Raw genomic sequence first — 14,906 nt, forward strand, 5'->3', positions numbered from 1 at the left:
ATTTTTTATTTTAAAACATGTGTATTTTAGCTTTTTGAGCATTTTGCTTGGTTACTTTATGTGCGACAGATCTATTACTTTAATATGCTGAAATGAGATTGCAGAGTCCACTAATTTCAAAGAATTAAAAACAAACTTTCTAGTTTTATCTTGAAGCTTAGACAACTAGTAATTTTCTTTGCTGATTTATTAAATTCATACAGGAAATTTATTCGTAAGCAAGCTTTACAAATTCCTAAACTTGTATAAAATATGGTATAAAATTTAAACTCATGTCATGTCATATATATACATGTACTGGATGAATTTCGTGAAAACAAGCAAATTCGTTGAATTGGTATCCCCCGCCATTATACTTCTGGACAAGTTTTCTGGACGGATGGACAATGCCAACATGCATCATCCTCTTATCCATATATATACTCATACCAAGTTTCAATGAAATCCGTCAAAGCACTTCCAAGATATGGCTCCGGACACACAAAAAGCGTTTTTTCAAGATACAAAGGGCCATAAATCCGTTATTTTATGATGGTATACAATGCCATTTGGAGTGCATCATCCTCTTATCCATATATATACTCATACCAAGTTTCAATGAAATCCGTCAAAGCACTTCCAAGATATGGCTCCGGACACACAAAAAAGCGTTTATTCAAGATACAAAGGGACATAAATCCGTTATTTTATGATGGTGTACAATGCCATTTGGCGTGCATCATCCTCTTATCCATATATATACTCATACCAAGTTTCAATGAAATCCGTCAAAGCACTTCCAAGATATGGCTCCGGACACACAAAAAAGCGTTTTTTCAAGATACAAAGGGCCATAAATCCGTTATTTTATGATGGTGTACAATGCCATTTGGCGTGCATCATCCTCTTATCCATATATATACTCATACCAAGTTTCAATGACATCAGCAAAAGCACTTACAAGATATGGCTCCGGACACAAAAGTGCCGGCCGGACGGAAGGAAGGATTGAAAGAGGGACGGACAGATGGACGGACAATGCCAAAACATATATTGTTATGTGACTGTCTATCTGTGTACAAAAGGTACTTGAGAGTTTGTAAAAACATCTATACATATACAAAATGTATACCTCAGAAATAAAATAAGATATTCCATTTTTTCATAAACATGAAAAATAACTGAACATAAATTATATCCAACAGATTAAACAATTTGTTTTCTAATTCCATTTCTTGCTCACTGAATCATGACCTTAAAATGTTTGTTACAACATTTGCCATTTGGCTCATGAATAGCAGTACAAGTTGTCTTATCATATGATAAAATATCTAATAGGAGACTCAAGCTATGCCTTAATCTTATGCTAGCAATCAAACAAAATACAAGTACTTTCCTACTAACAAATTAGCACAACGCAAAATAGTTTGGATTCAATATTACATGCAATAAAACAGCAAACACAGATGCAGAAAAATATGAATTACGACAGAAATACTCAAACCTGCGAACTGCTGAGGGACTTTCCTCGTGAATACTGTAGTAACATTTCAAAGAACCCACACTTAATGCACAAAACTAGCATATATCTTCTCCACACAAAATCTTTTAAAAATTGGGCTTAACTTTGCAATTTCCAGACATCAGAGTTTATGAGCCTTTTCATGTACTGATACTTAATTGAGGGGTAACTTAAAAGCTACCATTTAAAAGCCCATCATTTAACAATATAGCTTAAAAAGATGGTTTCTTCTGTTAGACAAAATAAAAAATTATAACAATTAAACTTTAAATGTTCAAAAGTAATTCAAAAATGTAGAACTGAACTTGCCTGAAACCTTGGCTAAAACAAGACATTAAATAAGTGTTATTACTGCAAACACTGACTGTATATAAATTAAGAAAATAATTAATTTTCTAAAGTAACATAAATACTCAAATTTAAAGAAAATTATGAAAAATATTGCGTAAAATAAAGTTAACACATAACAAGATATGTGTTTGTCAGAAACACTATGTCCCCTACTGCGCTGCTTTAAAGCTATATATTTGATCTTTGATCTTGAAGGATGACCTTGACCTTTCACCACTCAAAATGTGCAGCTTCATGAGATACACATGCATGCCAAATATGAAGTTTCTATCTTCAATATTGCAAAAGTTATGGCAAAATGTTAAAGTTGGAGCAAACAAACAAACCAAAAGACAGGGCAATAACAATATGTCCCCCACTTATTGTGGTGGGGGACATAAACAAGAGCACCGCATAAACGGGGGCCACGCTCGGCTGCAAAAGCTTGTCATAAAATATATATTTTTTTTTTTAGGAGTCACAGTGACTTGACCTTTGACCTAGTGACCCAAAATGGGTGTGGCATGTAGAACTCATCAAGGTGCATCTACATATGAAGTTTCAAAGTTGTAGGTGGAAGCACTTTGATTTTAGAGGCAATGTTAAGGTTTTTGTTAAAGTTTTATATTAGAGGTCACAGTGACCTTGACCTTTGACCTAGTGACCTAAAAATGGGTGTGGCATGTAGAACTCATCAAGGTGCAACTACATATGAAGTTTCAAAGTTGTAGGTGGAAGCACTTTGATTTTAGAGCCTATGTTAAAGTTTGATATTAGAGGTCACAGTGACCTTGACTTTTGACCTAGTGACCCTAAAATGGGTGTGGCATGTAGAACTCATCAAGGTGCATCTACATATGAAGTTTCAAAGTTGTAGGTGGAAGCACTTTGATTTTAGAGGCAATGTAAAGGTTTTTGTTAAAGTTTTATATTAGAGGTCACAGTGACCTTGACCTTTGACCTAGTGACCCAAAAATGGGTGTGGCATGTAGAACTCATCAAGGTGCAAAAACATATGAAGTGTCAAAGTTGTAGGTGGAAGCACTTTGATTTAAGAGCCTATGTTAAAGTTTGATATTAGAGGTCACAGTGAACTTGACCTTTGACCTAGTGACCCAAAAATGGGTGTGGCATGTAGAACTCATTAAGGTGCCTCTACATATGAAGTTTCAAAGTTGTAGGTGGAAGCACTTTGATTTTAGAGGCAATGTTAAGGTTTTAGCACGACTCCTACAGCGGACGGCGGACGAGCTGGCTGTGACAATAGCTCAGGTTTTCTCCAAAAACAGCCTCGCTAAAAATCAGTGTTCCTTATTGCAATAACCAAAATTTCAAAGTTAGATGTGGTATTTTAACATAGATTTAACGAGAAAATGCTCGTTTTTATTTTTCGTGCTACAATATATTCCATGTTAATTTCCCACCTACATATCCGAACACTTACAAGCAAATGCAAGACTGGCTATGGGCAGCATCGGAAGAACAACGTATTCACGAGAACTATGTTGTACTTCCCGAGCTGCCCGAAACCAATATCTCATTCTCTCATAAATGTACGGTTATCGCAGCACATGAAATATATTATGACCAAACAAAAACTAGCATTTTGTATTGCATTTAATCTATGTTACTATATCACATCTATTGTTAAAAGTTTGGCTAATGCTATAAGCAACATTTATTTGGTATGTGTGACCTTTATTTTTCGAAATATTTGTTGATTTTGAGTGTTCATGGGCTTCATTTCCAACCCTTAGATACTAATGAGCAGCAAACAGCATAAAACCAGAACAGAATGCGAGTTTTTCGCAGGCTGTTCTGGTTTCCTGCTGGTTGCAAAAGCCATTCTCACTTTGCTATGGCTGGGGAAAGGTTAAAACTGCCCACACCAAGGTACACGAACTCAGAATACAAAATGAAATTCATCAGAATTGAAATGTTCACAATGCATACTGCCATCTTAAAGATATCTTTGAGAACAAGTACAAAGTTTACGACGTAGAATTACACCACTAGAAAAAGGGACGTCAAAGTTATGCAACACAACAAAGATTACTCACTGATGACAAGAACTTGTATGTCAGATGAGCATTTTCTGCCAGAACATCTGCCGCCAAATCATAGTACTGCAATAAAAACATTCACTTTTTCAAAAATGCATGCAATATGCAATACCATTTTCTTATGAAAGCAGATCCATACATTAGTTTATATAAATAAATGAGCCTCGATTTGGGAAAACAGGGTTTAATGCTTGTGTGAAAAGTGTCATCCAAGCTTAGCCTGTGCAGTCTGCACAGGCTTTTTATGGCAGATACTGTGAAATAACATGGTATTTTTTTGTTTAACCCTTTACCACTTAGATACGTATTCTTACGCATTTGTAATCCCTTAAAGAATTACATTTAATTTAAGACCGTTCTTACTAGATTCAAGTTTTAAAGGCTTCATTTCAAACTCTAAGATACTGATGAGCAACAAACAGCATAAAACCTGAACAGACTGCAAGTTACTCGCAGGCTGTTCTGGTTTTATGCTGTTTGCACAATCCCTTCTGCAAAAATCCAGTTTAAGCGGAAAGTGTTGTCCCTGATTAGTGTGAAGACAGCATAGTCTAATCTGGGACGACACTTTACACATATGCATTTAGTCACGTTTTCCCAACGGGAAGCTAATATATAACATGCGCATTGAGCAGATATGGCAACAAGGATAATTTTCAGTTATAAGACATAATCAGTAAATTCAGTGATGTTTTTTTGTAAGAGCAGAATTCCCATCATTTCTAAACAGTTTTATGTACAGAAGTTATTTTACATGAACTTGAGATTTTTCTGGTTACACCCCAACACATCGATAGCACCATGCAAATAATCTATTCTATAATTATACTATAAAAGAAACCAGCTCATAGATTGTTTAATCATAAACAAACCGCTAAATGTCATTAAGTGATCTACACTCAAATACATAAAAAACAAGACATTTTTTAAAGCAACCATTAAAAATACACTTATTAAATGATAATCATAATTTTGAATTTATTATGCTGTTTTAAACATAGTTATGCCCCTTTAAAAGCGACCTTAACTTCCTATAACCTGGAAAAGACTCATTTAAAGGCTGATTTCTCTAGACCCTTGCTCTTGGAAAACCAGCCTTAATGCGTGCGTGTAAAGTGTTGTTCCATATTTACTTGTTCAGTCCCCAGTTCTTATCTAGTAGGACACTTTCTGCTTTTATGGAATTCTTTGGAATACAACAACAACAACAACAATAAACACAATGGGTAATAAAGTTGTAAACAATTAGCGCTAATCATTACTATTCTACCTAAAAGACGTTAACGCATTCTTAACAGCTTTACTTCATTCAAATTTACAACAATGTCACATGTTAGTTAAGTATATTATATAATGTGCACCCCTTTGTGTCAAAATCGGACTTATACTTCACACACTACCCACCTCATATTTCACATATACCACCCATCTCATATTTCACACATACTACCCATCTCATATTTAACATACTACCAACCTCATATTTCACATATACTACCCACCTCATATTTCACATATACTACCCACCTCATATTTCACATATACTACCCACTTCATATTTTACATATACTACCCACCTCATATCTCACATATACTACCCACCTTGTATTTCACATATACTACCCACCATAGATTTCACATATACTACCCACCTCATACTTCACATATACTACCCACCTCATATTTCACATATACTACCCACCTCATATTTCACATATACTACCCACCTCATATTTCACATATACTACCCACCTCATATTTCACATATATTACCCACCATATATTTCACATATCCTACCCACCTCATATTTCACATATACTACCCACTTCATATTTCACATATACTACCTACCTCATATTTCATATATAACTACCCCACCTCATATTTCACATATACTACCCACCTTGCATTTCATGTATACTACCCACCTCATATTTCACATATACTACCCACTTCATATTGCACATATACTACCTACCTCAGAGTTCACAGAGACTACCCACCGCATAGTTCACATATACTACCCACCTCATATTTCACATATACTGACCCACCTCATATGTCACATATACTACCCACCTCATTTTTCACATATACTACCAACCTCATATTTCACATAGTACTACCCACCTCATAGTTCACATATACTACCCACCTCATATTTCACATATAATACCAACCTCATATTTCAATAATACTACCCACCTCATATTTCACATATAGTATCAGCAGATTGCCGAACGTCTCTGGTGGGAAGGGGTTCTGCTGCAGGAGGAACTGCAGTTTTTCAAAGCCCTGGGTCGGGTCCTGGTCCATGTTCATGAGTGCTTGGTTGTGGAGGGAGACTGCATCCAGTTCCTCCTCTCCACGTGGCGGCATGTCGGTCAGGGCCTCGCACGCCGCCTCAACTGAAAATAAGTTGATCATATGTGTCTTGTTCTGTGAAAATTGGGCAAACTGCATATGCGTAAAGTGTTGTCCCAGATTAGCCTGTGCAGTCCGCACACGCTAATCAGGGATGACACTTTCCGCTTTAATGGTATTTCCGCTTTAATGGTATTCTTTGTTAAAAGGAACTCCCTTTTTACCGAAAATCTAGTTTAAGCGGAAAGTGTTGTTTCACATAACAAGACACATAAAGTCTGATTTTCAAGGTAGAGGAAGTGAAGTTTAGAATAATCAGCCATTTTTTTAAAGAAAGTTTTACATTTTCATTTTGAAATATCAGTTATATAATGTATTATTCAACATTCTATCACCTTTTTTACAAATTAATGTAGAATAAAACATGTTTTCTACATTTAACATATTTTTATCCAGTATGAAAATATGTATCTTTTCATTAATATATTTAACATGTATTTATAATATTTAACATTGCACGCAAAATGTTTATCCTGCCTTTAACATATTTATTTGTTATAAACATATTTATCATGTATTTAACACAATATCATTTATCATATACTTAGTGTATTAATCATGTGTTTAACATATTTATCATGGGTTCAATACATTTATCATGTATTTAACATATTTATTGTGTGTTAAACATACTGATACAGGCCAACAAGGTTTAACTGCAGTTGCAGTGCAGTGATCTACATGTACCAGTATATTATCACAAAACTGTCAAAACACTGCACTGGTCAATTTACAAACAAGCTTTTTTACATTTCAGATTTATTTACTATAAACACTGTAAGTGGATTTATATGTTTATTAAAAATCAAGTTCACATTTCTTGTATAAAAATATGAATTTCCCCCAAAAAAGACTTATAATGGTCACCATCTTGGAAGCACTGCCATCTTGGAAGCACTGTCATATTTGGGACAGAAAGTGTAGGTCAATATTTTGCATATTTTTTTAATTAATCAAACATATTAATTTTTCACTGGAAAGAAAAAGTTTCTGCTAATAAAATATTTCATGAAAATAATTCAGACCTGTTCATGAGTGTTTTTTTTATATAAATTATTCGACTTTCGAGTTTTATAGTCATGTACAATTTTTGTAGAGGGTCAGCTGACGATCACATGACATGTAATGGCCAGATCAATAGCAGTCTCTAAGGTATTTTTTTGTAACAAAGAGAATTTATCAATAGCACCTAATTGGATGATGATATTGTAACTTACTGTCCATACAATATGGTAAAAATAGGACTATAAGGAAATCAGAGGGTCGACAATACACTGGTTTGTATTTACTTTCTTGCAAAATCTTTGGCAATACATGTATACACATGTAACAAGAAAATTGAAATTCGACCATCACTGATTAACAAAATGTGTAGGAACCAGAACAATCAATTTAACTCAGGGAAAACTAAAGACAAACAATAATTCTTTAAGATGTTAACAATGAACCTTGCTTACCATACTCACCTGCATTTGTATCCCCTCTCAGAGTTGCATTTGCTAATATGTGAGTATGAAATCAAGCCACTTTGAAAACAATAAGACACTAGGCAAAACTTGTAAGGCACAAGTTGGTGCTTGTTAACTTTTGTCGCATTTAAGGTCACATCAAGGAAAAAAACTCCCAAGAATGTTATAAAACCCCCTTTTAAAACTTCCCTTGCAGGGAATATGGCAATAACATAGCACAAAACTCAAATTTGTAAATCAATTGCCTGGCCCAAGTAATCACCGTTCTGTCTTATTTGTCTAAATTAGATCATTAATGACTATCAGGAATTTAACTCACACAGTAAGTATATGGAGGAAACATAAAGGGGGGGGGGGCATCTAGAAAGTAGATCAATTCCAAGACTGCAATTTATTTACGTGTTGTTGTAAATAATAGGAGAATAACAGTTAATGCGGCTCGATCATTTCACTCTGGCTCAAGTGAAATGATACGGTTCTATCATTTAACTTTGTCTAAGAGAAAATTAGGGGAGACTAACGTTAATAATTAGTTTTAACAATATGTTAACAATGACATAATAACATATATATACAATTAAGCGTCAAGGATGCGGAACTAAAACACTCTTTTCTAACTACAGCAGTAAGGGACAATGGTGGAATCATATGACCTCATATTTATGTAGTAAAAATACAAAAAAAATGCTGCACACTGTGTCTGTCAGGCAAAGCTCGCACATTTCATTTTTTATCGTTAAAACCTAGTAAATATATAGAGATATTATGTACTTCACAAAGCTAACCATAATTTTAAGTACATAAAGGGGCACGTTAGAGTTATGTTACTTGGTCAGTTACCTTGCACAATGGCCCTTAACACATATTTGAAGTTTTGATTAAAAACTGTGGTTAAAACGGTAAAATGAAGATGTTGCACATTTACCTTAACCAAATCTTGTATAATAAAAAGGGGCCATAAATCTGCTAAATTGCTTAGTTATGAAACTTGGTCAGTGACCTCATATGACCCCAAAGACATGTGATTAGTTTTTATTGAATAACTGTTGCAGAAACAGTGATAGGGATACGGTAACCAAATTCCCGAGCACTAAAGGGGGGCTTATCTCTTCTAAATTGCAGGTCAGATGAATTGAACTTAGTCAGTGACCTCACAACATAACCCAGAACAAATGTGTTGCGTTTGACTGCCTGTAGTTGAAACAGTGAAATAGACATGATGCATGTTATTCACAGGGAGGATGCCCACTCAAACATTTGGGTAAGTAATAAAGCTCTGACTATTTGGTTCATAACTGAGCCGACTAAAATCCCTTATAGATGCCGTAAACACATCATTAATTTTTAAATGACTATGAATCTTACTTTCAAATTTATATTTGGGGATCAAGTATCAACTTCATGATACAAGTAAGTTACTTTATGTTTGCAATTTATTATTAGGGAGTGGATTAATCAGGCACGTAAGTAATGTCAAAGGACATGCAATGCAGCTTACAGTTCTTCAGCTGGTACTCGATGGCAGCCTTGAGGTTGAAAGCCTCCACCAGGGCTGTCTCATGGAGGGTAAGTGAGTTACCCACACTGCGGACATCAATACCCTCAGTTGTCATGCCAACGCTCAACTCTGAAATATACACAGGAATAAAACAAATATGAAGAATTAAGTTGACAGTGGTATAATCTATCAATATGCCAAATTTGCCACCATGACAGTTGTTATCTTGGATAGTTACTGTTTGCAAAAAAAAAATGTGTGAAAAACCTGAACAAACTACTATAAAAATCACCTTCCAAAAAGCTCTAATTTGACTTAAGACACCAGTTAGACACAAAAGTTTAATCAAAATAGGTTTGGAATTAAAAGTTTATCCATACATTACAATGGAAAGGATACACTATGGAAGGAATTTTGATGTAAAACACAACGTGTCAACAAGAGGCAACCTCTAACATTCCAGCAGTACAACAGACACAGTAGATGATGGGGGCATAAAATAAGCCTTCAAAACCACATTTCTTCACATGTAAACACCTGGATGTTCTTTTATGCCTTTCTCTATAATGTCGGCAATGTGCTTGAGGGCTGGGGCGTACTGCTTCATCATGTAGTGACACAGGGCGATGTTGTAGGCCAGGTCAGGCTTGAACCCAAGTATCTGGATAGCCGTGGTGAACTTCTGACACGCCTCCTGGTACCTGTGCTCCTGTGTAGAAACAACATGTAGTTTAGAATTAATGTTACTGTAAAATAATTGCATTGGTCTGCATTTAATGGCGTGGTTTTACAAAAAATTACTTTTGCATTGACTAGAAAATTTGTGGATAAGAATTTTCAAAAAAAATATATTTTCAGTCATTTTTTTATGTCTTTGTGCTTTATTTGTGGATCGGTCAACCCATACAATCATAGAATATTAATGTCACATAAATAATAATTATTTTGAAGTATTTGTATACACTTCATTAAGTAAAATCTGGATTCTACACCAGATATTCTTGATTTTGTTTCCATGGAAGAACCAGTACTTGGTATGGTTCTAAGAAAAGCAAATCATATCGCATTTTTGTATGTATCAAACTAGTTTAACCCTTCCCATTTAGATACGCACTTTCATGTATTACTAGTCCATAAAAAAATCTAATAAAATTTAATAAAATGTATTTATTTCTAGATTTCGGTTTTTCAGGCTTCATTTTTAACCTGGTGATACTGATGAGCAGCAAACAGCATGAAACCTGAACCGACTGTGAAATACTCCCTGGGGGTGCTGGTTTTATGCTGGTTGCATATAGCCACTCTCACTTTGCTTCTGAGCAGGAAAGTGTTTAAATAAAACGCATTTGTATTTTATTGATTGTCTCTAAGGGCTGATGACTCATGAGGCATGTTTAAATTTGTGTTCATGGTGAAGCAGTACATGTACTTGGTACTGTATGAGGAAAGTTATTCATGGAGCACCTTTGCAGGGATCAAACTAGTTTAAGTAGGAACCATCTATGTTAAAATCTATAAATTATTGTTGGTTTTTAAACGAGATAATCCCAATTGCATTTTCCGGCTAGAACATATACTTGGTATTGCCAGAGAAAGATTAACACATTCAAGAAGGTTCATGTATTCAAGCAAATTTCCTGATCACAAGGTAGACACCATATTTATTATTCCAAATAAACAACATGACGTAACATCAATTTGGTTCACCTCAAAACATATTATGACATTTTCACATGTAATAAACAAGAGAAAAAACAATTCCATCTAAAACAATTAATGTTAAAATTGTGCGATTTTGCAAAATCTCTACTATTTGTTTTCCCTTAAATACTTTTATATTTTACCAGATCTAGAACATATGCATTAGTTAGACATTTATTTTCTGGGTTTAATGAACACGCAAAAGATAGGTCTCAAGACGAATAATATTGGTTACACAGTATATATTGTCTTACCTTAAACAGCAGGCAACCCAGGTTGATTTCTGTGTCCGGATCATCTGTGGGACATTGCTCAACAAGACTCTGAAATACAGCCGCACTTTATATATGAGATAGGCTCTAGGAGAATGGATTTATTATATGTGCATTAAGAGTTGTCCCAGATAAGCCTGTGCAATCTGCACAGGCTTATATTGGACGACACTTTCCGCTATTAAAGAATTTTTGTTTGTTAGCCCTTTGCAAGTTTATGCGGAAAGTGTCGCCCTTGATTAGCATGTGCACAGGCTAATCTGTGATGACACTTTGCGCACATGCCACTAAGAATGAAAAGTACACATGAGATGACTGGACGTGTCTTTTTTTCCATATGTTTATCTTTAAAAGATGGGATGGTTATTTAAATGTGTGATATTGTTCAGGGGTATATCATTACACTTGCCCACTTGAATCATCAATTAAAATTTTGAAATACTTTCCCAACCGGACAACCCTTTTTTTAGACCAGTCTGCACCTTTATATTGTAACAGATGCTTGTCTGGTAGCAACATGATAAAGCTGAGTTGTTACTTGATACTACATAATGCAATAATCATACTATACTGTTTTCACAGTAACAAGCTAATTTGCTGTCATGTAGGGTAAATATTTATATTGGCATCATTGATATTCCAAACAATATCAAAGCAGATTGATATTCACTAATTATTTGGGGAAAAATCATGTTATGGAAGGATATCTAAGCAAAACTGGAAACTTACAGCAACTGCAAATATTAATCAGGGCATAATGATTTTGTCAGTTGGTAGACGTGTGGATTAATATTCCCACATTTTGACATCCATGTTGTTGTTATCTATCTTCTCGCACACAGATACAATATATCAAACTTCCAGCATGCATACCTTAGCTCCAGGCAAATCTTCTTCACCATATTTTATGGCAGCTTGAAGTTTGACCACCTGAAATTAAATGGTTAATGAGGTACAAAAATTCTTTGCAGAAAGAGCAAATGTGTAAAATATTTATTATTTAAACAAAAAATAACATAAGAGTGGAAAGTGTTGCCACGGATTTGGCTCTTCCTGTGCAGACTGCACAGGCTAATCTTGGCAGACACTTTAATCACAAGAATCATGCCCAGTTTTCCTTTAGCAAGGCTCAGTTAATCAAACCTCTGCCTGCCTAGCTGGGTTGTCCATCTGGCAGAAGACCTCTAAGCATTGTAATTATAACTTATTATTATTGATCTCACAACAAAAATCCATTCATCATAACAATAAGCTGCCTACCTCAGCCTGCCTGGCAGGGATATCCATCTGACAGGCAACCTTCATTGCCTCCTGGTACAGGCAGGCCTTGTAGAGGGCCTGTGCGTAGTACAGCTTGTAGTCCTCTATCTCTGGGTGCATGATAGACAGCTGTTCGTAGCAGTCAGAGGCGTTTACAAAGTCCTGCTTCTGGTAGTAGCAGTAGCCAAGAAGGGACAGGGCTGCCCTGGACTGTGTTTGGAAATATTTAAAATTACTTTGGTTTATCCTATTGATTTCAGTTTGAGTGCTTGGAAAGCCTTAGACTTATAGATAGACCCTCCCTGGCCTTGACATTTACTTCAGACCGACTGACCGAGTTAATCAAAACATAGGTGTGGACAAGGGAAAAAGGTAAAGGTCTTATTTGTCATGTATTTCTATACTCTTAAGTCTAATAGCTATATTTCCCAATATATGACAGGCGAACATCAATTCGGATATTTGGCACTGAATTAGGGAAAAAATGTTGCCTTTGGAAATATGACAAAATAAAGGACATAAACTGAGCAAAAAAGCCCTGTGAACACACTTTGTAGAGGACCTCTTGATTATACTACATGCAAAATTATAAAAGCGATTTGCTTGGTGATTTCAGACAAGATTCTTTTAAGCAGCAATATTAGTAGCTAGATCACTCTGTACAGTACTAATGCTTTGCTGATAAACGAGCATGTCTTTATTTTTAAACAACGTAGCACTGACATACCCTCTGATGAGTCTGTAACTGAGTGTTCAACACCTGCACAGCTTCGCTAAACCTCTGGTCTTTGATCTGAATAAAAATACCTGGTATTGCAAAATAAAAGAGTGCCAACGTTTTAAGGTTTGAGCTACATTGATCTGAGGACTATGTATAAATTTTGTAAAAAAATGTTAGCACAGAAAAGAATGTTAACAGTTTATAACCTCATTCTCGAACACTAGAAACACACCACACAACTTCACAAGATGTCATAAGAATTTTTACCGCTATCAGCGAAGTACATTTTGATGCAAAAAATCACATATGAAAGTAAAATAAAATAATACCATTCCATATATGGTTGACGTAAATTCGCCTTCTTTAATTTGAATTTGGGCCATGATGACTGTTACTTTTACAACTGTCAAAACTGTTAGTAGTGCGTCGTCAGGAATGCTTTGCAATGCGCATGCGCCTAGGTGATTGATACCAACTAGACACGCGTGTTTATCAAGTTACCAACCGATTTATTATAATCAATTTCCGTGAAACAACAAAATTAATATTTCACTTAGCACATTTTAAGCAAGCAAGTAAGCTAACCTTAGTTACATTGGTATTTTTGCTTTAATAGTTTTAAATTATAAAATACATTTCTTAGTTAATTCAGAGAACTAGTTTATCTGGTTAATTATATACTGTATTGATGAAAAAATATGCTCACAATTGTTTGTTTTGTGTTTAATAATGCTAAAGAGGGGCTAACACGGCTTTGACTACATTAGAGCTTTCGGTTGATTAACTTTGGTTGTTTACATTACAGCACAGAACCAGGGACCTATAGGTCCCTGACAGAACATATCGCTCATTCATCATAAAATTATCAGTTGCGGAGCAAGAGAAACATTAAAGGCGTGGCAAACCATGAGCTGATTAGGTTTGGGAGTCGAGGACATGTCCCACGTAAATTTGTGTTTATCTGGAAAATATTTGTAGCGTTTCTTATGCCACTAATATCACGATCGAACATAAAATCACACGAATCATCGTCGCTCTTAAAAGGTTTATTAGCTGCCTTAAGTTACAAGTTTTATAACTAATGTAAATCATTTAGTGTAATCAAACAGCTAGCGATTCATTACTTACGACAGGCACACATGTTTTGGGGTTAAAGAGACTTGTGTCTGCATTTATTTGCAGTTGATTGTTTTCGTATATAGAAGGTGTGTACGTGTCATTGTTCATCAAGAACATTCGGATTTTTATTCCGTTTGGCGATATAATTTATGATACTTGTAACATGAGTTACGAGTAATATTGTGAGATATAAGGTAGGAGACGTTAGGCTATGTGCAGCACAAATGCGTTAGGAACGCAAGGTTACGTCGGAATGATGCACTCGTTTGTGTGTGTATCAGAGTTTATTTACAGGTCCTACATGATGCACTCGTTCATTGACCGCTCGTTACTATAGTCCTACTGCGCTTGATTGGTTTTGTTATAAACTACTACGCCAATGAGATGCTTGACGCGGTGTAGTCGAATTTGTTCTTGTATGTCTAATACTCTGACCAACGACATTCATCGTCATTCAGCTCAATCGTTTTTTTTTCTAGCTGTGTTCTTTCTGAGATATGAATGTGTGTTTTTTATTCTACTATTTTTTTCAAACGGGAACTAGCCA

The 14,906-nt window shown here is 35.2% G+C and overlaps 1 protein-coding gene and 1 long non-coding RNA gene across 4 annotated transcripts in view; both read right to left on the reverse strand.

Annotated features, from left to right (window-relative positions):
- LOC127867472 (tetratricopeptide repeat protein 30A-like) overlaps nucleotides 1-13,727 on the reverse strand; it is a 29,915-nt gene extending 16,188 nt beyond the window's left edge. The window contains exons 1-10 of one of the 3 annotated variants that reach the window (XM_052408630.1): nucleotides 13,570-13,727; nucleotides 13,247-13,312; nucleotides 12,520-12,729; nucleotides 12,133-12,189; nucleotides 11,242-11,310; nucleotides 9,824-9,995; nucleotides 9,287-9,415; nucleotides 7,786-7,818; nucleotides 6,101-6,303; nucleotides 3,892-3,957 (exon numbers count right to left, since the gene is read on the reverse strand). In XM_052408630.1, the coding sequence (XP_052264590.1) occupies nucleotides 3,892-3,957; nucleotides 6,101-6,303; nucleotides 7,786-7,818; nucleotides 9,287-9,415; nucleotides 9,824-9,995; nucleotides 11,242-11,310; nucleotides 12,133-12,189; nucleotides 12,520-12,729; nucleotides 13,247-13,312; nucleotides 13,570-13,623 (1,059 nt within the window). In that variant the 5' untranslated portion in view covers nucleotides 13,624-13,727. Of the gene's footprint in view, nucleotides 1-3,891; nucleotides 3,958-6,100; nucleotides 6,304-7,776; nucleotides 7,819-9,286; nucleotides 9,416-9,823; nucleotides 9,996-11,241; nucleotides 11,311-12,132; nucleotides 12,190-12,519; nucleotides 12,730-13,246; nucleotides 13,313-13,569 lie in introns of all 3 variants that reach the window. The other 2 variants (XM_052408628.1, XM_052408631.1) reach the window with 2 other exon arrangements.
- On the reverse strand, nucleotides 2,028-3,858 carry LOC127867473 (uncharacterized). Its single transcript, XR_008043509.1, has 2 exons — nucleotides 2,932-3,858; nucleotides 2,028-2,481 (listed from the first exon to the last, which is right to left on the reverse strand). It is a non-coding gene; the product is annotated as an uncharacterized LOC127867473 (long non-coding RNA).
- Nucleotides 13,728-14,906: the final 1,179 nt, after the last annotated feature.

This window comes from Dreissena polymorpha, chromosome 2 (assembly GCF_020536995.1).
Source record: "Dreissena polymorpha isolate Duluth1 chromosome 2, UMN_Dpol_1.0, whole genome shotgun sequence".
Taxonomy (NCBI): Eukaryota; Metazoa; Mollusca; class Bivalvia; order Myida; family Dreissenidae; genus Dreissena; species Dreissena polymorpha.